Source organism: Ciconia boyciana, chromosome 16 (assembly GCF_034638445.1).
Source record: "Ciconia boyciana chromosome 16, ASM3463844v1, whole genome shotgun sequence".
NCBI classification, from domain to species: domain Eukaryota; kingdom Metazoa; phylum Chordata; class Aves; order Ciconiiformes; family Ciconiidae; genus Ciconia; species Ciconia boyciana.
The window spans coordinates 564460-584971 of record NC_132949.1 but is presented as its reverse complement, the minus strand read 5'-3'; the positions used below and the strand labels follow the sequence as shown (position 1 = coordinate 584971).

Below are 20512 nucleotides of genomic sequence, written 5' to 3'. Positions count from 1 at the left end.
CTGGCCGCGCCGGGGGCGGGGCGCCGGGGGGAGGGGCCTGTCGGGCACCGCCCACGCTCGCGTCACGTGCCGCCGCCCGTGGCGGCCTCGGCGCCCTCGTCACGCGGGCGGGGCCGGAGCGGCGGCGGCGGCGGCGGGATGGAGGAGGAGGGCGGCTACGGTCAGTGCGGGGCCGGGGCGAGTCCCGGGGGGGGCGTCTGGCGGGCTCTGGGATCCCCACCTGGGCCGGGCCGCGGCGGGGCGAGGGGCCGGGGCGGGTCCCGCGGCCCCGGGCACGCAGCCGGCGAGGGGCCGGGGCGAGGGGCCGGGGTGGTCCGTGATCCGCGGGGGGGGAAGCTGTCCCGGGAGGGCGGGAGTGTTTGGGCCGGGCCGCTCCCAGGTGCAAAACCGGGCTCGGCGGCTCCGAGTCGGGCCGGGGCTCGGGGGCGGCGGGACCCGCGGCCGCAGGTGACAGAGCGGCTGCTCGCCCACGCGCGGCCGCGGCCTTCGCGGCATCGCCCGGGTGGGGCCCAGGGGGCGGTGGAGGAAGCGCCGGGAGGAAACCGGCACCCGGTGCCCGCAGACAGCGCGAGGAGCGGGGCCCGCCGGGCGAGCTGCCGGGGGCCGGTCCCCGCTGCACCCCCCGGAGCCCCAGGCGCTCCCGCTCGGCTGCCGGCGCGGCCTCGTCCTCCCGCGGGGCTCGGCCCCAGCGGCCCCGCGCAGCCGGCGCCGGGCTGCCGGGGCTCGCGAGCTGCCTGCGGCGTGGGACCCGCTGCCTGCAGTGTCCGTGCTGCCGGGCCCTGGGACCCGCTGCCTGTGATGTCAGCGCTGCCAGGCCACGAACCTGCTGCCTGCGGTGTCCATGCTGCCAGGCTCTGGGACCTGCTGCCTGCAGTGTCCGTGCTGCTGGGCCATGAACCTGCTGCCTGCAGTGTCCGTGCTGCCAGGCTCTCGGACCCGCTGCCTGCACGCCTTCCCTCTGCTTGCACCTCGTATTCAGCTGCTGCCTCTGAGCACTGTCTGAGTTCAGGCTGCACAGATCCGCAGGGCAGGCTCGTGTCAGTGGCATCCATTAAATGTCTCGCAAACCACTCCAGCTCGGGAGCACCTGGTGTGCACCCAGGGTCTGCTCCCAGGGTGGGCCGAGCGGGGCGAGGCGGCTCAGGGGCTGCAGGTCCTCTATCTCATGTGTGTGCAGATTGCTTCCCCGCCTTCCTCCGTCCTCCATGTCCTCAGAGCATTCCCTCCCACTGCCAAGGAGCAGGACCGGGCGGGAAGGCGCTGCCTGTGCCTCGGCCCTCTGAGGCAGGTTCCTGTGGGTTGGCAGGCGAGTTTTCCTTGAGCGAGGACTTTGCTGAGGGGGAGGCTGGAGTCCATCTGGGTGAGATCTGAAGCCGAGGTCCTGATGCTGCGAGCCATGCTGGTGACCGTTCTTCCCGGGAGCTGCCGGTGCCAGTGAAGGTGCTGCTGCCGGCAGCGCTGGCTCATGGGCCGGCTTCCTGCCTGCCACAGTTGTGTAACACAGCTGATTAGGAGTGCTCTTCTACCCCAGAAGTGACTGCACTCGGCAGCGGGGAGTTTACGAGATAAGTGTGTGAGATAAGGTGGAAGCACCCATCCCCGCTGGTGCACGGCCCAGCACAGGAGTTGTTGGATGCAGCCTATTAGTGGGAGAGCACTGCAGGGAGCGATTCTGCGAGCGGCCTCTTGCTGCTTCCCGGAATCGCCTGGAAGATGTCCTGGCTCATCTGTCAGCATCAGAAATTGCCCGCTCACCACGCCATGGGGGCCGCAGGGCAGCAGGCAGGGTGGGCAGCACAGCCACCTCCAAATCCCCACCGCTGTCCCTGTTGCGGGGGCGTCGTGACCTGCAGCTCTTCCGAAGCCCTTGAGCTCTGTTTGTTTGGCAGAGGACGCTCTGCCAAGGCCTCGGCGTGGTGGGAGCCCAACAGGGAGGCTCTTGCTGGTGGGATTGTGCTGACGGCAGTGTCTGCCCTGCGATATGCGGCCCCTCTCCAGCCGTCTGCCTCAGCAGAGAGCAAATCCCGGGGTGAGCAGCTGGCAGCACAGATGTGGGCTCCCCCCGCTCCTGCCAGGGCGCGGGGCTGCGCTCCCACCCCCTTCCCGGCACCTCTCTGCGGGGACGGCGGTGAGACCGAACCCGTCCCTAGACTGGAGCTGACCGAGCGCAACGGTGCGGGTGCAAACGCCTCTGGTCGGTGGGGTGGCAGCGTCACGGTAGCGAACCGGCCCGGCTGCTCCTGCCCCGCCGAGCTGCAGCACCGGTGAGCAGCCTGCCGCAGGGAGCACGATCCCGGCCCGGCACCGTGTCCTGAGCTGGGCCCCGTCTTGGCCCGGCCCCAGGGTGAGGGGGATTGGGCAGTGCTGGTAATCCTGCTGCACCCGGGGGATTACTGCTCGCTCTGGGGGATTAAGGGATTTCTCTAAGCGGGGCTGATGCAGCCTCCTGCAAAGCGGCTTGTGCCTGGGGGGCCTCGCTGTCTGGGGCAGGATGGCCGGTGCCAGGGGGCGGGGTGGGCCGTGCGGGGTGTGGGAGATCCCCAAAGGGGGGTGAGCTCTCAGGTCCCCCGGCAGGCTGGGGGGGATCCCTGCCCTCTCCCCGCTGCCAGCCCACGCAGCCCTGGTTTGCAGGCAGGCCCTGGCAGGCCCCTTGGCGCGGGCTCAGCAGTTTCAGAGGTAGCCCAGGACCGCGGCGTGCACCTCTGCACCGAGGGGACCGGGGCTGGGGGGACGCAGCAGCCCCTTCCCTGGCGTGGCGCAGGGGTGAGCCAGGGCGAGTCGCTGGGCCCGGCTGCGGGAGCAGCTGCGCCGCAGAGCTCTGGGCTTCCCAGGTCGAAGACGCGGGGACGGTGCAGGGATGGGACCGGGCTCGGAGAGCAGAGCCAGGAGCCGGGGCTGGCGGGGCTCGGGCAGCACGGCGTTGGGCAGAGGCAATTAGCCGGTTCCTCTCCTGAGGTGTTCGGGAGCGGAGGACAATAAGCCGCGTTGCTGACGTTCAGCAATTACACGTCAGGGACGCAGCGGGGCCCACATGTCCCTGAGCGGCCGTTTCAGCCCTTCTGCGTGCTGGGCCATCGCGGCAGGGTCGGGGTCGGAAGTTTCTGCTCTGGGCCTGAGGGAGGAGGGAGGCTGGTGGGGAGAGGCGGCTCTCCGGAGCCCCGCTTTCCGGCAGGCGGAGGATCGGGGCCCGGAGCTGTGGTTAGCATAACCCCGGGGTGTTTGTGAACACCCCACCTCGCCCAGGCAGGGTGCGAGGATCGAGGCGGGTGTCTGGGTTGCTCAAGCCGGGAGGTGCCTCCTGGCCCTGCTCCAAGCCGGCTGGAGCACCCGCAGGTGCCCTTGCCGCCTGGGGGTTTCTCTGGCTGCCGGTCCAGGCCCTGGGCAGGCACTTGCCACGCCACATGCCCAGCTCAGCCCCGCGTCCCCCCAGCCCCTCTTGCCTGCTCTTGTACCTCCTAGCTGCCGAAAGCCCCCAGCGATGTGGCAACCGCTGCTTCGGCACCTGGGAAAGGGGAAGTGGTGCCGAAACCAGAAGGTCGGTCGTGTCTGTGGCGAGCGCCTGGCTGCCCTCGCAGCCCCACGAGCTGCCCTTCTCCTCCGCCTCTCCTCCCGTCTGCAGCCGCGCTGCTCCTGGGAGCTGGGGTCCCCTCCTGCCCCGCACCCTCCTGCCTGCGAGAGCGTCTTCCTCCCAGGGTGCCCTTCCCCACTGCCTGCCCAGTCAGGGCTCCTGCCTGTCGGGCTCGGGTTTCTCCTAGCTCAGCACGTCCCAGCGCTTGCTGGCGCAGGCGAGCGGAGCTTGCTGGCTCCTGGTAGCCGAGAGCCGGCAGCCGGGCTGTCCACAGGACGCTGCCTCGTGCCCCAACAGGCTCTGGGGTTCGTTACTCACGGCCGTGCCCTGTGCTTGGGGATCACTCCTGCTTTGAGGGAAGGAGCCGTCTGTCCGGTTTGGGTTCGCTTGGCACCCATGGGGCTGGAGGGATGCGGGTGTAGAGGGGCCGGGGGGTGGGAGGGCTGCACCTTCCCCCCAGCTCCACAGCTGGCCCCGAGGCCGGGATCCCGGGGCAGGATGCCCCCCGGTTCCTGCTGCAGGATCCCCCCAGCACCCCGGGTCCGCGGCAGAGCCGGAGGCACCTCCGCTGCCGCTGGGGCATGCCCGGAGCTCAGCTGTCTGACCCGCATTGCCAGGGGGCTGGCAGAAGGTGCAGCGGGCCTGCCCGTGCACGGCGCGCAGGGCAGGCTCAGCCTGTCGGGGCTGTGCCGGGATCGGCGCCCAGGCCCTGCGCCCCACGAGCGGGGGCCGTGGCGGCACCCCCCGCTCCCCACGCCTCGCCAGAGCTGCATCGTGTCTCTTGGTGCACCTTCCTTTATGCAGTGCCGGTTGCTACGCGACCGCCGGCTCCTGATGCTTAACGCTCCAATACGGAGGGATAAAACCGCTCTAAAAATACCCCACTGACGGCCCCCCGCGGGGGCAACGGGGCTGCCGGGGGGCAGGCAGCCCGGGGCGGGGGGGCTGCCGGGGAGCTCCCAAACTCCTCATCCTCTAAGTGGCTTTGAGCCGCCGGCCGGTGCCTCGGGAGCGGAGCGGGCCGGTGTGCAGGCAGGGAGCGGCGAGGATTGGCTGGGGCTGGCGCGTGGGCTCCTGCAGCTGGAGCTCCCCTGCCAGAGCCGCCTTCCCCGGCTCCAGCCAGAGCGGGGAGTCCTCCGGCTCCCCTGCCTGCACCCTGCCCGCAGGCCCCGGCGCCGGGGAGCCAGCCGCTCAGCCGCACGGCACCTGCCAGGCCTCTGCCTGCTCCCGCCTGCCCCGTCGGAGCGGGCAGCGTCCTGCGTGGGACCTCCGCAGCATGGGGACGGTCAGTGAGCTCTGTGCCTCCAGTTTCCAGGCCTTCCTCTGCCCCTCAGTGGCCGCCAAGGCAGGTAGGCGCTTCGTGCCCTCCCCTCTGCTCACCGCGGGCTTCCCGTCCCCCCAGTAGATGTGGTGGTGCCTGCAGCTCCGGCTCCATATGGCTCCTGCTGACAGCGGCACAGAGAGTCCTTGCTGTCTTGCCGTCTCCTTCCCCCGCACGCCGCCGGCCTCCCCAGGCTCGGGCCTCTGGAAGCGCTGAGCCCCGGCAGGACGGCCAGGCACTGGGCTGCCTTGCATGCCATTGCCCTGCACCAGCGCCGGGTGCCGTGCTGGGATGGGGGGGTGCTCGGGAGCCGGTGGCGGTGGCCGGGAGGGTTCACGCAGCCCGGTGCGGCTGTGGGAGGTCCCGTCCCAGCCCCTCGCCCTCCTGCCCTGGGCAACGCACGAGCCCTCGGCCGCCCTCGCCGCTGCAAGTGCGTGTGGCTGCAAGGGCAGCTTGGGGCGGTGCTCTCCAAACTGAAATCTCTGCAGGGCGGCCCAGCGCCTGCTGCGTTGGGGCTGCTGTTGTGGGCTGGCTGCCCGTGTGAGCTGCTGCTGCCTGTGGGTTCCTGCCCGAGCGTGGGACCGGGGGTGGCTGTGCCGTGGGGCGCGGGGCTGTAAGACCTCCTCCGGCCAGCCCTGCACCCTGCTGGCAGCTGAGGCCAAGCAGCAGCGGGCTCTGTTCCACCTGAGGCCCAGCACGGTGAACGGTGCGGAAAGCAAGCAAGGTGCCTGCCGGGCGGCGCTTCCGGCACCTGCGCGGTGCTCGGTGCCTGTGGACGTGGCCAAGCCGGTGCTCACCCGGCCATGCCGCGGGCCGGGGCTCTGTGCGTGGGGGGTGCAGGAGGCCGGAGCTGGCGGGGAGCAAGGCAGCGGCTGTGGCTGCGGGTTCCCTGCCAGGCTCTGGGCACAGGGAGCGGGGGTGACGGGCAGGGCTGTGCCAAAGCAGCACGAGGGCCCTGGCTGGCTCTGGGCACGGGGCCCGGCCGCCTGGGAGGGTCTTTCCTGGAGTTCCCAGTCCCTGAACCCTTCTCCTGACACACCTCAGCTGTCGATGGGGAAGGACGGGGCTGACGCAACCCAGGATGCGCGCACAGCGCAGTGAAAACAGGATGTGGTGTGCTGAGACGGGCAGGAAGTTTCTTGGGGCCCCGCGGGCCCCCCAGCCATGGGGCACGGTGGCGGCGGGCAGCAGTGCCCCGCAGAAGAGCCCAGCAACAGCCACTGCCGGCACTGTGGTTTCGTCCCCACAGTCTGCCTAAACCCAGTGCCTTTGCCCCTGCAGCGCGGCACGGCCCGGCACAGGCATGGCGTGGGCCGGCGCGAGGGCTGAGTAGCGGCGCAGCACGGCTGTGGGCCGAAGGACCGACGCAAGGCTTCCACAGCCCTTCCTCCCCTTGCTCCGTAGCCGGCATTCTGGGTGCTGTTTCTCCATCTCACGCTGCCGAGCAGGATTTAGCTGAGTCAAGGTGGCCGAGGCTCACATGGCCTCTCCAGGCAGCTGATAGTGGGACAGGGACATGCTGGGGGTTCGCTCAGGTCCCGTCCTGGTCCCGTCCGGCCGCGTGCGCTGCCGTGGAGTCTGCAGAGGGCAGCGGGCACCGGTGGTCCCCGCAGCGCTGCCGGTCCTGCCCGGGGCTCGGTCCTTACAGCCTGCACAGGACCTGGACCTGCAGTGGGGAGTCTGGCGGAGCCGGATGGGGAGCTGTGGGGCAGGGCTGGGAGTCTGCTGGGGTGGGGGGCCCCAGCCGGTGCAGGGGAGGGGACCCCAGCGTTGCCACAGCGAGCTCAGGGTGTGCTCGGAGGCAGCCCCCAAGGAGGGAGGGGCTGGGCCAGCCCCCAGCGCCGGCCTGGCAGGGACCCCAACGCATCACGTCCCCCACCCCGGGGCCGAGGATGCGGAGCAGGGCCCTGGCTGCCCCGTTCCCCGCCCGGCCGGGAGCAGAGGAGTTAAGGCTCTGGAGGCTCCGGGCTCGTTGCGGCAGGAACAGGGTGTTGCTGGTGTCAGCTCCTGGCGAGGCCGGGATGACGCCCGGGCGGCCCCGGAGCTCATTGGCCCGTCGCGGCCCTGACTCACCCCAGGAAGCACCGGGGCGGGCAGGTGCCCGCGCCCCAAAACAGCAGCACCTCTCCAAAGCTGCGGGCAGCACGGGCACAGCCGACCGAGCCGGTGGAGACGGCCTGCCAGGATGGTGCTCAGGGCGGAGGACAGCGGTGAGCCTGGCCCAGGGACGCGGGGAGGCTGGTGGGGCCGGGCGAGGGGGAGGTGGGCAGGTGGCTCCGTGTCTGCCCCGCTCCCGTGCCACTGGCCCTGCCCGCTTCTCTCAGGGCAGCGGCGTAGGAAGGAGCACAGGGGACGAGCGTGGCCCCCGCACGCCATGGGCGGCTTGGCTCTGTGCTGGGCACGGCGGGAGCGGGTGACCTGCTCCTGCTCCTCCTCCTGCTCCCAGCTGCCGCAGCCCCCAGCGACCTCGGAGCCCGGGACAGATGGACAAATCCTGCCGGTGCCCCTTGCTGCCCTCCTGTTGCCGCCGTCTGCAGGGTCCTCAGGCTCAGCTCTCGGCAGCAGGAGCTGTGGGAGCCCCCGGGGCCCTGCGCTGGGGCCTCGTGCTGGCGGGGATCAGGCGTCAGCACTGGGACTCCCGCAGTCCCGTGGGTCGCTGTGCCCCAACTCCTGTGCTGGGGTGAAGCTGGGGCAGCAAGCGCGTGCTCCGGCCTCCCCTTCCCTGCGTCCCGTGGCGAGGCTCGCCAGCCTCTCGGGAGCCGTTCGGGCTCTGCTCGGCGCTGCGGGGTGGGTGCTGTGCAGAGTGCCGGGGAAGGGTTAACGCCCTCTTCCTTCCCCAGAAAAGCTCTTGCGTCTGGGGTTTCTCTTCCTCTGGCTGCTGCTGACATGGCTGGGCGGGTGTCACGAGTGCTCACCCTCCACCGCAGCAGCGCGGATGGGGAGGGACCTTCCCGGGCCCTGGTACAGACCCGCTGGCCCCCTCTGCCCTGCAGCCTCTCATTCTCTGCTGCGCCTGCCCCGGGGCCTGCCGAGACCCCTGCCCGGTCGCAGGTGGGCAGGGGAGGCAGAGCTGCTCCTGCCAGGGCTCCCTTGCTGCTCATCGGCCGAGTGCCAGCGGGTCCCTTTGCTGGCTCCAGCCTCCCGCCCTCGCTGGCTCGCCCTGGGGCAGGTCCAGCCCTGGCACCAAACTTCACCTCCCCTGCGGCTGCGGCCGCGGCCGGGCGGGAGGGTCCTGCGGCGTGCGCTGCAGCCCAGGGATTTAGGGGGTTTAGTGGCTGGCAACGGGTGTGCGATGCAGCTCGGCCCTCCCGCGGCAAGCCTGGGCTTGCCGGGTGCCCTGGGCACCGGGCAGGAGGGGCCGAGTGCCTGCGGGAACGGCACTGGGGTGCGCGAAAGGTGCTTGGATGTATAAGGCAAGGCCTCCGGTATTTTAAGTTTAAATAACTTTTAACCTGGTGCCATGAGCCGGGTTGTCTGGTTCGTGCTTCCTAGCGTTGGAGACTGTAAATATTGGGAAGTGTTGCCGTCGGGTCTGGAGGAATGGTGTTGCAAGCCGAGGCTGCCACTGACCTTGGCAGTGGGGGATTTTTGCAAAGGAGGAAGCTCGTCGGAAAGCCCGAGCGCAGCCAGGGAACTGCTGAGTTCAGAGATTCGGTTTGCGTGGTCGTGATCGCCCCGGGGGCGTGTGCGGCTCCCATGGAGGAGGTGGCGGCTCGGGGAGGAACGATGCGCAGTTGAGGACGGTGCCGGTCCAAAGGCACGTGGCGTCACTGGGCGCCGGGACAGGGCAGGCGGCCGCGCTGGGGATGCTCCAGGTGAGTCTGGGGTGGTGGCAGCGGTGGCCCGGAGACCATGGCCATGGTGGCACGCAGGGCCTCGGCAGAACGGAGCGGTAATGTTTGGGGATGGAGAGGGCAGTGGCAGCCCTGCCACGCGCCTGTCCCCAGCACCCCTGGGCAGGAAGCAGCGTGAGGGCCGAGCCGGGGGGGTGCTGCCGCCGCCTCCCTCGGGGACGGCACTGGAGGGACGGTGCTTTGGTGTTTTCACGGGCGGCCTTGGTGTGGCGTGCGAGGGAGCTGCTGGAACCTGCTGGCAGAGGTGGGAGGCAGGGGTGGTAGGCGAGGGCCAGGAGTGCCGTGGGAGGAGCGGGTGACCTTGGGGACAGGAGGGAACAGAAGCAGGATGCCGTGTCGGTGCAGAGCAGGTCACGCAGCGGGGAGCTCCAGGAATGTCCCGGGAGCTGCAGGGCTCGGGAGCGAGGGGGAGCGTGCGGCGGCCCCAGGCTTGAGCCTCGGGGATGGTGTTGGGGAGGGGGTGCCAGGGAGGTGTAGGTGGCATGGTGTGTGGGCAAGCTTTGTCCGGAGGGTCTGCTGGCTCTGGGCCCTGGCTCGGAAGGACAGATCCAGCACAGAGGGGGCCGCCAGGACGGCCAGGAGCTGGTTTTCCCTGGGGCTGGCCCGGTGCGGCGGAGCAACCTGTAGGGCTCCAGGTCCGTGTGGAGCCCGGTACCATGGGACACAGCAGAGCCGCCCAGCCACGGCAGGGACCGGGACAGGCACCGACACCGGCCCAGCTAGGGTAGAGTGGAGTTAAACCGGACTTGGCAGGGTGGCAGGACCGGGGCCGGGGCCGGGGGGAGGAGCGCTGGAGCTGGTCCAGGGGCCGTGCTGGTCCTTGCCGCCCTCGCTGCCGGGCCGCCGCGGGCTGAATCAGCAGGAACCAGCAGTGCCCGGCTCCCCCGCTGCAGCCGCTGCCGCAGCCCAGCGGGGCGATGCCCTAGCCCTCACATTCCTTGCGTGCCATCGGTGGCAGTTGGCTGCTGTGCGGGGCCGAGGGCAGGGTGGCTCGCCACCCGGCTCCTCCGGGCACCCGGCAGTTCCGCGTCCCAGCTCCTGACAGGTCCCGGGCTGCCGGCCGGGAGCAGAGGCTGCGCTGGAGCCTGGCGGGGATGGTTCCCACGGCCACGCGTGCTGACCTGACTGTGTCTCCGCTCAGTGCCCAGTGACCTGACCCCGGAGGAGTGCCAGGAGCTGGAGAACATCCGCCGCCGCAAGCAGGAGCTGCTGGCTGACATACAGGTGTGATGCTGAGGGCCACCGCCCGCATGCACGATCCCCCTGTCCTGGACGTGGCAGCTCCTTGCTCGGGGCTGTCCCCTGGGAGGCAGGGGACAATCTCCGGGCCGTGTCACTGGGCAGGGTCCCTGCAGCCCCGTCCAGGGTCCCTCGCCCCGCTGCTGGGAAAGGGGAGGGTGGCCCAAGTGAGACGGGAAGGAGAGGCTGCCCTGGCCAGGGCTGTCTGTAATGGCCGGGGGATCGGGGTGCAGTGCCCCGGACCCACAGAGCCCGTGCAGGAGCAGGCCCAGGGAGGGCCATGGGTCAGGTTTGTGCTCCTGTCCCCTTTCCTCGCCAGCCCCCCTCCCCTCGTGGCCCGTGGGGACTCTCGTGGACCCGCTGGGGCAGAGGATTGGAGCTGCTGGAGCCACGGGGCAGGGCGAGCTGGGCCCGTGGGGCGGACGCCAGCGGCTGCTGCCCAGGGCCCGTGATCTGCTGCCCCACTGCCTGATAGCACTGCCTCTGCGGGGCCCCGGGGCCGGGGCAGGGTCCCAGCAGGGGACGTGGGCCTGGGCTGGCAGCCGGCCTGCCCTGCCAGGCCGAGGCGGTCGCGGCTTTTCCTCGCGCCCCGCAGAGCTCCGGGCCACGCTTGTGCCGATCCCCGCGGGCCGGGGCAGTCCCTCCGTGCCAGCCCAGTGGCCCAGGCCCAGTGGCGTCTCCGTGCCAGCCCCTCCCTGGCACGGGCAGGGACCGTGTCTCTGGGCCAGGCCGCTGCCCTGGCAAGCGCCTGCGAGGTCAGTGCTCATCTGGGACGCTCGTCAGTCATGTCCCTGATTAACGCAGCAGAGGCTAATTACTGCCATATGCTGGGCATGATCTAAAGGGATTAGGGGGTAATTTTGTTAACCTCTGAATCTCTTCCTTCCTGCGCGCGCGGAGCATGGCGATGCTGCAGGGGGATTAGCAGTGGGGTGCAGCCAGCCCCCCTGCGAGTGCCCCCCCCCCCCCGAGCTGGTTCAGCCCCAGGGAAGCACTCGGGGTGGGACGGGAGGAGGGGCTGCCAGGGCCTCCTGGGGAATGGCCCTGGGGCTACCATCAGGGCTGGGGGGCTTGAGGGCTTGGGAGGGAGGGAGGCACCTCCTGTCTCAGTGCGCTCTCTCCCCTCAGCGGCTGAAAGATGAGATAGCAGAGGTGACGAATGAGATCGAGAACCTGGGGTCCACGGAGGAGCGGTGAGTCCTCTGCCCAGGACTCCGCTGAGTCCAGGGCCCCCGCTGAGCCCCCTCCCCTGCGGCGAGGCCGGCCCTGAACGCCGGCTCACTCGCGCCGTGTGGGAGCCGCGGGCGGCTGGGCGGTGCAGCCCCATCCTGTGGGTGCTGGTGCGGGTGGCTTTCCCAGGCACTCCGAATCGCTCGGAGCGGTAGCAGGGTACCGGGCTGCTCCAAAGGTCTGTTTTTCCAGGCCTCAGCCCCTCTGTCTGGCCACGGCGACTGTCGGACTTTGTTATTCTGAGCTGGCGCAAGCGGTGCCAGCCTGGGATTAGGGGGTCCCGACAGCCGACGGCAGCTGACTCCCAGCGTTGTTTCCAATCACCCACTGGGGCATGAGAGCTGTCACCCTCGCGCCGGCCCCACTGGGGGCTGAAGGCTGCTCTCCCCAGAGCCCCGCCGCACCCAGCGTGCCCTAGGCTCCCCCCACGCAGAGGTGACCTGCCGGGATGCTGTACCCGGCACCCCTTCTGCACGGGGTGACCCGTGGACGGGGCACGGCAGCTCCTCTTTGCTCTGGGGCCCAGCAGGCCGAGAGCAGCCCCATGCCACTCTGCCGCGGAGTGGGGCAGAGGCGCGGAGCAGCGTGCCAGCGTCGCCCCGTGCAGGTTCGACGCAGGGGGCCTGGCCCGGTCAAAGCTGCTCGGCTCCTGTTCGGCCCAGGCTGCCCGCAGTGCTCTGCCCGAGGGGCGAGGGGGTGGGCAGGAGGCAGCCAGGCCCCTCCTGGGCGCTCAGAGCTGCTTTGTGCCTTGCAGGAAAAACATGCAGAGGAACAAGCAGGTGGCCATGGGCAGGAAGAAGTTCAACATGGATCCCAAGAAGGTACTGCGGACCAGGCTGGGTGGGGAGCGGGGCAGTTCACCAGCCCGTCCGGGGCCGTGCTGGGCTCTGCCACCTCGCGGTCCAGGTGCCCGGCCGCCCGCTGGGTGCGGGGCAGAGCCAGCAGCCAGGGCAGGGGCCGGGCAGGCAGCAGGCAGGCTGGCGGGGTCAGCAGCAAGCCCCAGAGCAGTGCCTCTTGCACCGCTCCAGGGCATCCAGTTCCTGATCGAAAATGACCTGCTGAAGAACACGTGCGAGGACATCGCTCAGTTCCTTTACAAGGGAGAGGGCCTCAACAAGACAGCCATTGGTGACTACCTCGGCGAGAGGTACGCTGGCCTGGGGCGGCTCGGGTCTCCTGAGGGTGCCCTGGGCTCTCACCGCCCGAGAGACGGGACGCTGCAGCTCTTTGAGCTTACAGGGCAGCTGAGTGGGGGTACCTGGGGGGCTGGGCACCCTGGGTGCGAGGGCCAGCAGCGGGGCTGTTCGATCCATGGCTGGCACTCGCCAGAGGCCGGTGTGTGCAAACCGGCCCAGGACTCGAGTTGGGGGGTAGCTGCAGGTTTCCCTCCACAAATGAGCAGGGTCTGGAGCGGGGCGGGGAGACGTGGGGCTGCTCAGCAGTCACAGGACTTGCTGATCATGCATCCCTCGTGCTCTGGCTTTGTTCCCACAGGGACGAGTTCAACATCCAAGTCCTGCATGCCTTCGTGGAGCTGCACGAGTTCACTGACCTCAACCTCGTGCAGGCCCTGCGGTGAGCGAAGCGGGCCGGGAGCTGACCCGCGTCCCATCAGGGAGACGGGCAGTGGGCTGGTGGGGGGCCATAGCGACGGGAGCATGGCCAGAGGGCGCATGGAGCCCCCAAAGCAGCGCAACGCCTTGTTCTTTGCAGGCAGTTCCTGTGGAGCTTCCGGCTGCCTGGAGAGGCGCAGAAGATCGACCGGATGATGGAGGCCTTTGCCCAGCGGTACTGCCAGTGCAACCCCGGCGTCTTCCAGTCCACGGGTGAGCGCCTGCCCCGGCCCCTCTCCCCGGCCGTTCTGCCTCGCAGCTGACTGTCCCCTCTGCCCCTGTAGACACCTGCTACGTGCTCTCCTTCGCTATCATCATGCTGAACACCAGCCTGCACAACCCCAACGTCAAGGACAAACCCACGGCGGAGCGCTTCATCGCCATGAACCGTGGCATCAACGATGGGGGGGACCTACCTGAGGAGCTGCTCCGGGTGAGGGACGGGATGCGGAGGGGCCAGGGCTGGGCTGCGGAGCTGGGCTGCCGCAGGGCTCCCGGGCGGAGCAGAGCTGACGCCATGTGTCGTTGTACCAGAATCTCTATGAGAGCATCAAGAACGAACCCTTCAAAATCCCTGAAGATGATGGCAACGACCTCACCCACACCTTCTTCAACCCCGACCGGGAGGGCTGGCTCCTGAAGCTAGGTGAGTGCTGGCAGCGGGGCAGACGTGGCCTGGGGAGGAGCTGGGCCGGGGTGCAATGCCCTTGGGCTGTGTGCACCTCGCCTGCTGGCCTGGCTCCTCGGAGCGCGGCCCTGTGGAGGGGTGAGAGGCTGGAGATGGGGGCACAGCCCCCATGGGGAAGGCGTCCGTAGGTCCAGCAGCGCTCCGTCTTCCGTGGGGTGGTCAGCAGGAGCAGACTCACAGCTGATGAGGCCCTGCGGTGCGGCTGGGTGGGCGTCCCGGGGGATTCTGCCTCTAGGTTGGGCAAGCCCCGGGGTGCAGAGCTGGTACTGGAGTCCGGTGTCGGAGCACAGAGACCACGAGGCCTTTCTCATCACCGAGCCACAGCAGGGTCCTGTCGGAGCAGGCCCCCGGGAGCGAGCGGCGAGCTGCCCCAGGCTGCGTGCGTTCCCCCCTCCATGCCACAGACCGGTCCCTGCCTCACCTTCCCACAGCATTATCACCTCCGCATCCCGGCTCCACATGCAGGCAGCGTGCATGGCATCCCCGCGGCCCTGCTGCACAGCCCGGCTCTCGAGGCCGGCGAGCCCGCTCCACGCCCTGGCTCCTGTGGCTTCTCCTCTCGGCAGCTCTGGGGAATCCTCTGCCCGGGTTAAGCGAGGGGGGACGACAGGGTGCTGGCAGGAGCGGGGTCTGGTGGGGGCCTTTCCCTGGGGCTCTCGCTGGGGTCGGGGCTCTGTCCTCGCACCGGGGGGTGTTTCTGCCGTATCGCCACCCCCTCGGGATGGGAGAGGGGGCCTTATCCCCACACCGTGCCCTGACCGGTGCAGAGCCTGGCCCTGGGGCTGAGCAAGGACCCCCAGCTGTGGGGCAGGGGGACACAGGGGAGAGCCCCAGACCTGCCTCTCCTGCCCCTGAGCGAGCCCAGCGCCCCGCTGGCGGGAGGGCCCCGTGCATGGCGAGGCTGGCACCTGCTGCCGCCGGGGCCGTTGGCGGGGGGCGGAGAGGCGGCAGAGCAGCCGTGGGCCCCAGCCCGGCTGCCGCGGCTCAGCCTGCTCGTGGGGCGGGGAGGGAGGCCTCGGGGCGGGGGGAGCCAGGCCCTGTGCCCCCCCGCCAAGGAGATCGGTCCCACAGAGCCACAGCGAGCCAGGGCAGGCTGGCCCCGCGGCGGTGCTGCCGGCCCGGCCCCTCACGGCTTCCCTGCTGCAGCCCTGCGCCACTGACCCGCGCGGGGCAAGGGGGGTTCTTTGGGGTTTCCTCTTTTTATTTTTTTTTCCTTTTTTTTTAATTTTCTTTTCTCCCTCATTTGTATGTTTCCATGATTTTGGCTCTTCCTTTCCTTGCCCCCAACTCCAGGAGGTACGTACCCCTCTCCCCGCTCTGCTCACGCCGCTGGGGCTTCGTTTCCTTTTCGTTTTTAATTGCTGGTGATTAGTCTCATTGCTGCTGCTGCTAACCACCTGCACTGCCCCGGGGACCTCGCCCGCCGAGGGGATAGCCCCGCTCCCGACCCCACCAGGGCGGGGATGCGAGGTACCAGCCCCACCGATGCCGAACGCTCCCCAGGGCCTGCCGGCCCCCTTCGCCGCCCCGGCGCAACCCCGGCCCGGGGACGGACACGGCCGCAGCTGCTCCTTGCCCAGCCCCTGGCAGGGGCTGCCTGCCCGTCCACGCTCGGCCGCGTCCACGGGCAGCTCGGCCCGGCCGCGGTGGGTCTTTGCCTCCGGCACCACGAGGGACGTGGATGGGTTGGGGGTGTCCTGGGCAAGGGCCCCAGCCTGCGCGTGGGGGTCAGGGGGTGCCGAGTGCCTGGAGCTGGACGGGTGCGGGGAGCAGGCAGGAGCCACCCGCGCTGTGCCCTGTGCTGCGCCGGGGGCTCGTGGCAGCGCCCGTGCTGGGTGCTGGCGCTGCCCTGGCTCCGCCACCTGCAGCCCCGGGGTGCCGGGGCGCGTCGGTGCTCCCCCCTGGGGCCGTGCTACCCTCGGCCCCGTACGGCTCTGCAGGCCCTGCCCGACGCCGCGCAGCCCTGCGCCCCTGCGGGCCCTAAGCCCCGGGCCCCCCCTGCGCTCCCTGTGCTGCGGGACCCTGCCCTGGCACGCGGCCTCTTCCCGCCCGCAGCCCCGGGAGAGGAGGCAGCTCTGGGGGTGGCTGGGGGCTGGAGAGGGTCAGGCCCCGGGTTTTGGGGTGGGCTTGGCTGGAGGGAGGCAGAGAGGGTTTTTCTTCCAGGAGGTGCTGGCCCCAGCCCGGCTCTGGGCAGACACTGGGGTGGGCGGCCAGCTGGCACGGGGGAGCAGGGAAGCGCGGGGCCTTGCCGGTGGGGAGGGGGAGATGAGCACGGCCCCCAGCACACACGGTGCCTCCTCGCACCCGCGCCGGCCCCGTGGTGCCGGCTGCTCATCCCACGGTGGCGGCACGTCCGGCACCGCTGCGATGGCCGGAGCGCGCCGGTGCGGTGGAGGGGGAGCCGGGCCCGGAGGCGAGCGGTCCCCGAGCCCAGGGAGCGGCTTCTCCCTCTGCAGCGGCGGTTGTGAAACTCCCTCTGGCCAAAAGCCTGCGAGCCGTGGCCCTGGGCGCGTGCCTTGCCCCAGCGCCGGGCTGTGCTGGCTGGGGCACGGCGGGACCGCGGTCAGTGCGAACGGAAAGCCCCTGCATCCCCCCGAGAGCTGCCTGGCTGCAGTGTCCTCTGGCTACACTGAATCGGTGTTTTGGGTGGGGATGGGTGCAGCACTCCCGGCCGGGCCCCCCCCGCCCCCCCCGCCCCCCGCCTCCATCTTCATCCCATCTGCTTTCCGCTCCTGCTCATGCCCTGCCCGGCGTGGTGTGTGCTGCCTGCTGCTGCTGCGCCCGGCGCCCGCCGGGCTGCCTGGCTCTGCTTGCGCCCCGGTGCCCGGTGCTTGTCTGTGTGTGTCTGCGTGGGCTCCAGCTCTGCCGTAGCCTCCATGTGCCGCGAGCCTCCGGGCGCGTGCCCCGGCCGCGCTCTGCCGGGGCCGTGCCCAACCTGCCCCTCTCTGCTCCCAGGAGGCAGGGTGAAGACGTGGAAGCGACGTTGGTTCATCCTGACCGACAACTGCCTTTACTACTTCGAGTACACGACGGTCAGTGTCCTTCGCTCGCGGTGTGCTGAGCCAGGGCAGGGAAGGGCGCCGGATCCGGGCCGGCGCTCATCTGCCTGCGTGGCACGGACTGGGCGCAGCATCCCGGCGCGGGGCTGGCAGCTGCCTCCTGCCACGCTGAGGTGCCGGGGGCCGTAGGGGTCAGGACGCGGCCCTCGGGCCGGGCAGCACCGGACGCCTGTGCGGAGGGGTGCCGGGGATAGGGGTGTTTGCAGCGTCCGGCCCTGCCCGGGGCGCGCGGGCGGGGTTTGGTGGTGTCCAGCCCGCAGCTCAAGCCTCTGCTTGGCCCCACCAGGATAAAGAGCCCCGAGGCATCATCCCCCTGGAGAACCTGAGCATCCGTGAGGTGGACGACTCGAAGAAGCCTGTGAGTGCTGCGGCGGGGTCCCCCGGGGCGGGGGGGGGGCAGCCCTGGTGCTTTGGTTGGGGCAGGAGCAGGGCAGGGAAAGCTGGGAGGTGCTGCGGCCCCCGAGGGATCCCCCCACAGCAGTCACTGCCTGCACCCATCGCAGTGCCCGGGTGCAGACCTGGGGCCGGTCACTGCGGTGTCCAGGGCTGGCGGCGGGGCAGGGCACGCCTGGGGGCCCTGGGGCGACGGTCACAGCACGTCCGTCCCTCTCTGCTGCGCTGGGGGCGGCTGTGCCAGGGGAGCGCCTGCAGCCTTGGTGCTCTGCCTCGTCCCTCCCAGCCTGGGGTCCCCTTTGGAAGCGGGGGCTGCCTCTGAACGGTCTCCTCCCTCCCAGAACTGCTTTGAGCTCTACATCCCCGACAACAAGGACCAGGTGATCAAGGCCTGCAAGACGGAGGCGGACGGGCGGGTGGTGGAGGGGAACCACACCGTGTACCGCATCTCCGCCCCCACGCCTGAGGAGAAGGAGGAGTGGATCAAGTGCATCAAGTGAGTGCTCGGAGGAGCGAGCGGCCGGGCAGGGGCACGGCGCTGGGCAGGGGCACAGCGGGGACCTGTCTGCCGCGCTTGAGGGGGGCAGCGCTTCCTGGGGCACCCTGCAAGAACGGGGGTGACGGGCTTTCCCAGGGGCACAAAGGGACCTGCCCGAGGCCCTGCCAGGCAGGGCAGAGTCAACGCTACAGCAGCTTTCACCTGGCCGCACAGCTAACCCACACCTCGTTCCCCCTGCCAGGGCAGCGATCAGCCGGGACCCTTTCTACGAGATGCTGGCCGCCAGGAAGAAGAAGGTGTCCTCCACCAAGAGACACTAGCAGCCCCCGCTGGCCCTGCGAGGCCGGCATGCCCCCGGCAGCCCGAGCGTCTTCCCTCCCCGGAGGGCTGCGGGGCTGGCGCCGCACTGCAGCCTGGCCCCCGGGGCCCAGGGCCCAGCTTCAGCTTCGCAGTTTCTTTACCGTGGGAAGAAGGGGGCACAGGCGTCTCGGTGGCTCTGGCCCCCCCATCACTGCCTCATCTCCAGGACAGCATCTTCACGGGCTGGAGCTGGGACAGCGACACCGCTGTGTGCAGGGAGCCCCGTCCTGTCCCGGGCTGGGCTGCAGGATGGGGAGTGCCGCGTGCGTGTGCCGTCCTCCCCTCCTGCCTCGGGGCACCGCGGGCGCCCTCCCTGCTCCCGATCCCCCCAGCAAGCGCGCGGCTGCGCACGCTGCTGGATCCCCCCGGCCCCCGTGTCCTGAAGCACTGGGGGTGTCCCGTCGGGAAGGTGAACAGCTGGCGGTTAGCAGCTGGTGGTTTCGGGGTGCTGCAGGCGCCAGGGTGAAGGGCGGCAGCCCCAGGGCGGCTAGGGGGTGTCCCCGCGGAGGCACGACTCCTGGCCCTCGTTGTAGCGGGCCTGGGTCTGTCCTGGGCTTCCCCACGCTGCTGCCTCGGACCCTCCCGGCTGTCCCCTGCGCCGGGGACGGTCCCTGCAGGCGCAGGGAGAGCTGTGGGGCAGGAAGTTGTCATCGTCATGGTGTGCAGTGGTGCCACATGGGGCACAGACGTGTCCTCGCCCAGCCGTGGGGTGCCGGAGCTCGGGTGAGGACCCTGGTCCGGCAGCACCGGGTGGCATCGCCCCCGGCACGTCCTTGTGGCGCGATCCCCTTGGCGAGGGGCAGGGGAGGCTGTGCCGGGGGTGGCCATCATCCCCTCGAGCGTGAGCTCTCGCTCCTGAGCCGGTGGTGGGACGTGCCCAGAGCCTGCGCCAAGGACGGCTGCTGCCGAGGGGGTCTGGCCGGGCCGGGGGCTGCAGCCCCCCCTGCCTCGCCTTGCAAACACCCGTGTCTTGTCCTGCTCCCCCGGCCGCTGCTCACCATCTGGAGAGAGGCACCTGGATCAGTATTAGTCTATTTATCAGAGGTGTAAATACTCCTGTATAGTTTTCTCCTTTTAGATTATTTTGTATGTCAGGTCGTTCTGTGCAGAGGCCTCTCCAGAGGGCGGGGGATGGCAGGATTTTTTATTCTAACCTTTTTTTTTTTTTTTGCCACGGCCTTGTAAACTAGTGCTGAGGATCTGCAGCAAATAAACGCCGAACCGCACTCAGCCTCGGCCTCCTGTGGTCTGTGCGCGGCTCGGGACGGGCAGGAGCCCCCAGCCCCCCACCACCAGCCCCTGCCCCGTGCCCTGGCTTTGTGACCGGGTTCGTGCTTCTCCCAGCCCCCAGATTTTGGTGCCCAGCCCCGCAGCGATGCCACGTTGGATGCAGCTGGCAGTGCTGTGGCCAACAGGGTCCTGGTTTGAGTCTCAGCTTGTTCCTCTTCAAGGCCTCTCTTTTCGTGGTGCGCTGGGAGGTGTTTGTGTGCCCGCTGCTCTCGCCAGCTCCCTCAGCTTCCCCCGGCCACCAGGAGGGTTCCCCGGGGACCTCGCCGCCGGGTGCGGAGGGGCTGTGCCGGGTCGGGAGGGCTCCTGGTCCTGCATCCTGCGTGCCACCCGCCCCGTGGTAGCAAACCTCCCCCGGCTGTTCCAGCTGTCAATGGGAACGTGACCGAAAGCTAAGTCAGGGCCAAGGGTGAGCCGGAACCCACAGAGCCCATGCTGGACATGCTGGGGCTGGGGGAGGCTGGCCTGGCCGCCCGCACGCTCCTGCAGAGACCCGGGCCGTGGTGGGGAGCCTGGCAGAGCCGGGGGCAGCCCCCGCCACGGGCCCTGCCCACCCTGGACAGGGCAGCCCTTGGCACCGTGTCGTGAGTCTGGCTAGGGTGGTGGGTGCGTGGGCAAACAGCCCTCGCCAAGGGACGCCAGGCAGGGACGCCAGGCAGGGGCGCTGCGGGGGCGGGGGGGCAGCCCTGCAGTTCCGAGGCGGTTGGGCTGGGGACGGTGTCGGTTGGGCTGCAGCCGGTGTCGGTTGGGCTGCAGCCGGTGTCAGTTGGGGCTGCAGCCGGTGTCGGTTGGGCTGCGGACAGCGGCTGGAGGCTGTTGGAGGGCTGAGGGGTGCGGCAGGGCAGGGGAGCAGCAGGGCCAGGCAGGGATGGGGCAGGCTGGAGGCAGTGGAGCAGGCTGGGGGGTGACGGGGCCAAGGATGGGGCAGGCTGGGGGGGGCGCAATGGAGCCAGGCGGGCGATGGGGCGATGGAGCTGGGCGGGCGATGGGGCGATGGAGCTGGGCGGGCTATGGGGCAATGGAGCCGGGCGGGCGATGGGGTGATGGAGCCGGGCGGGCGATGGGGCCAGGCAGAGATGGGGCCGGCAGCTCCCTGCGAGGCTGCAGCGTGCAGAGAGAAGGCTGAGGGCAGCGGCGAGGGGACCGTGGAGGGGTTGGGGTGTGGGGTCTGCACAGCCCCTGGCTGAGCGGGGCTTCACCTGCCCCCCCAGCAGGCCAGGCCCGGTGCCAGTGGGATGTCGGCCGCGCTGGACAAGCGGCATGGCTTCCTGGAGAGCTTCACCACGCTGCTGCTGCGGGTCCGGCCGGACAAGTGGAGCAAGTTTGCGGGCAGCGAGGAGGCCATGGCCATGCTGGACGAGTTCTTCAAGCAGCAGGACGTGCTGGAGCTGGTGCTGGGGC

General features: G+C 70.1%; 1 protein-coding gene across 2 annotated transcripts; it reads left to right on the top strand.

Annotated features, from left to right (window-relative positions):
• Positions 1-18: 18 nt before the first annotated feature.
• CYTH1 (cytohesin 1) lies at positions 19-19045 on the top strand. 2 transcript variants are annotated; one of them, XM_072880742.1, is made up of 13 exons: positions 19-160; positions 9885-9967; positions 11111-11175; positions 11967-12033; positions 12241-12359; positions 12707-12787; positions 12926-13038; positions 13110-13258; positions 13360-13471; positions 16469-16545; positions 16859-16930; positions 17307-17461; positions 17706-19045. In XM_072880742.1, exons 1-13 carry the CDS (start codon positions 139-141, stop codon positions 17782-17784), a joined length of 1194 nt encoding a protein of 397 aa, XP_072736843.1. In that variant the 5' UTR covers positions 19-138; the 3' UTR covers positions 17785-19045. The 2 variants fall into 2 exon arrangements, with proteins under 2 accessions (XP_072736843.1, XP_072736842.1); XM_072880741.1 differs by lacking the exon at positions 19-160 and adding an exon at positions 6632-7099.
• The last annotated feature ends 1467 nt before the right edge of the window (positions 19046-20512 follow it).

What these genes read in the sequence shown, in the direction of transcription:
- CYTH1 (XM_072880741.1), top strand. Translation starts at nt 7,075, where the DNA reads ATGGTGCTCAGGGCGGAGGACAGCG. An exon ending in CTGGGGTCCACGGAGGAGCG is followed by an intron (nt 11,176 to 11,966) that starts GTGAGTCCTCTG and finishes TGTGCCTTGCAG; the next exon opens with GAAAAACATGCAGAGGAACA. An exon ending in CGGCGTCTTCCAGTCCACGG is followed by an intron (nt 13,039 to 13,109) that starts GTGAGCGCCTGC and finishes CTGCCCCTGTAG; the next exon opens with ACACCTGCTACGTGCTCTCC.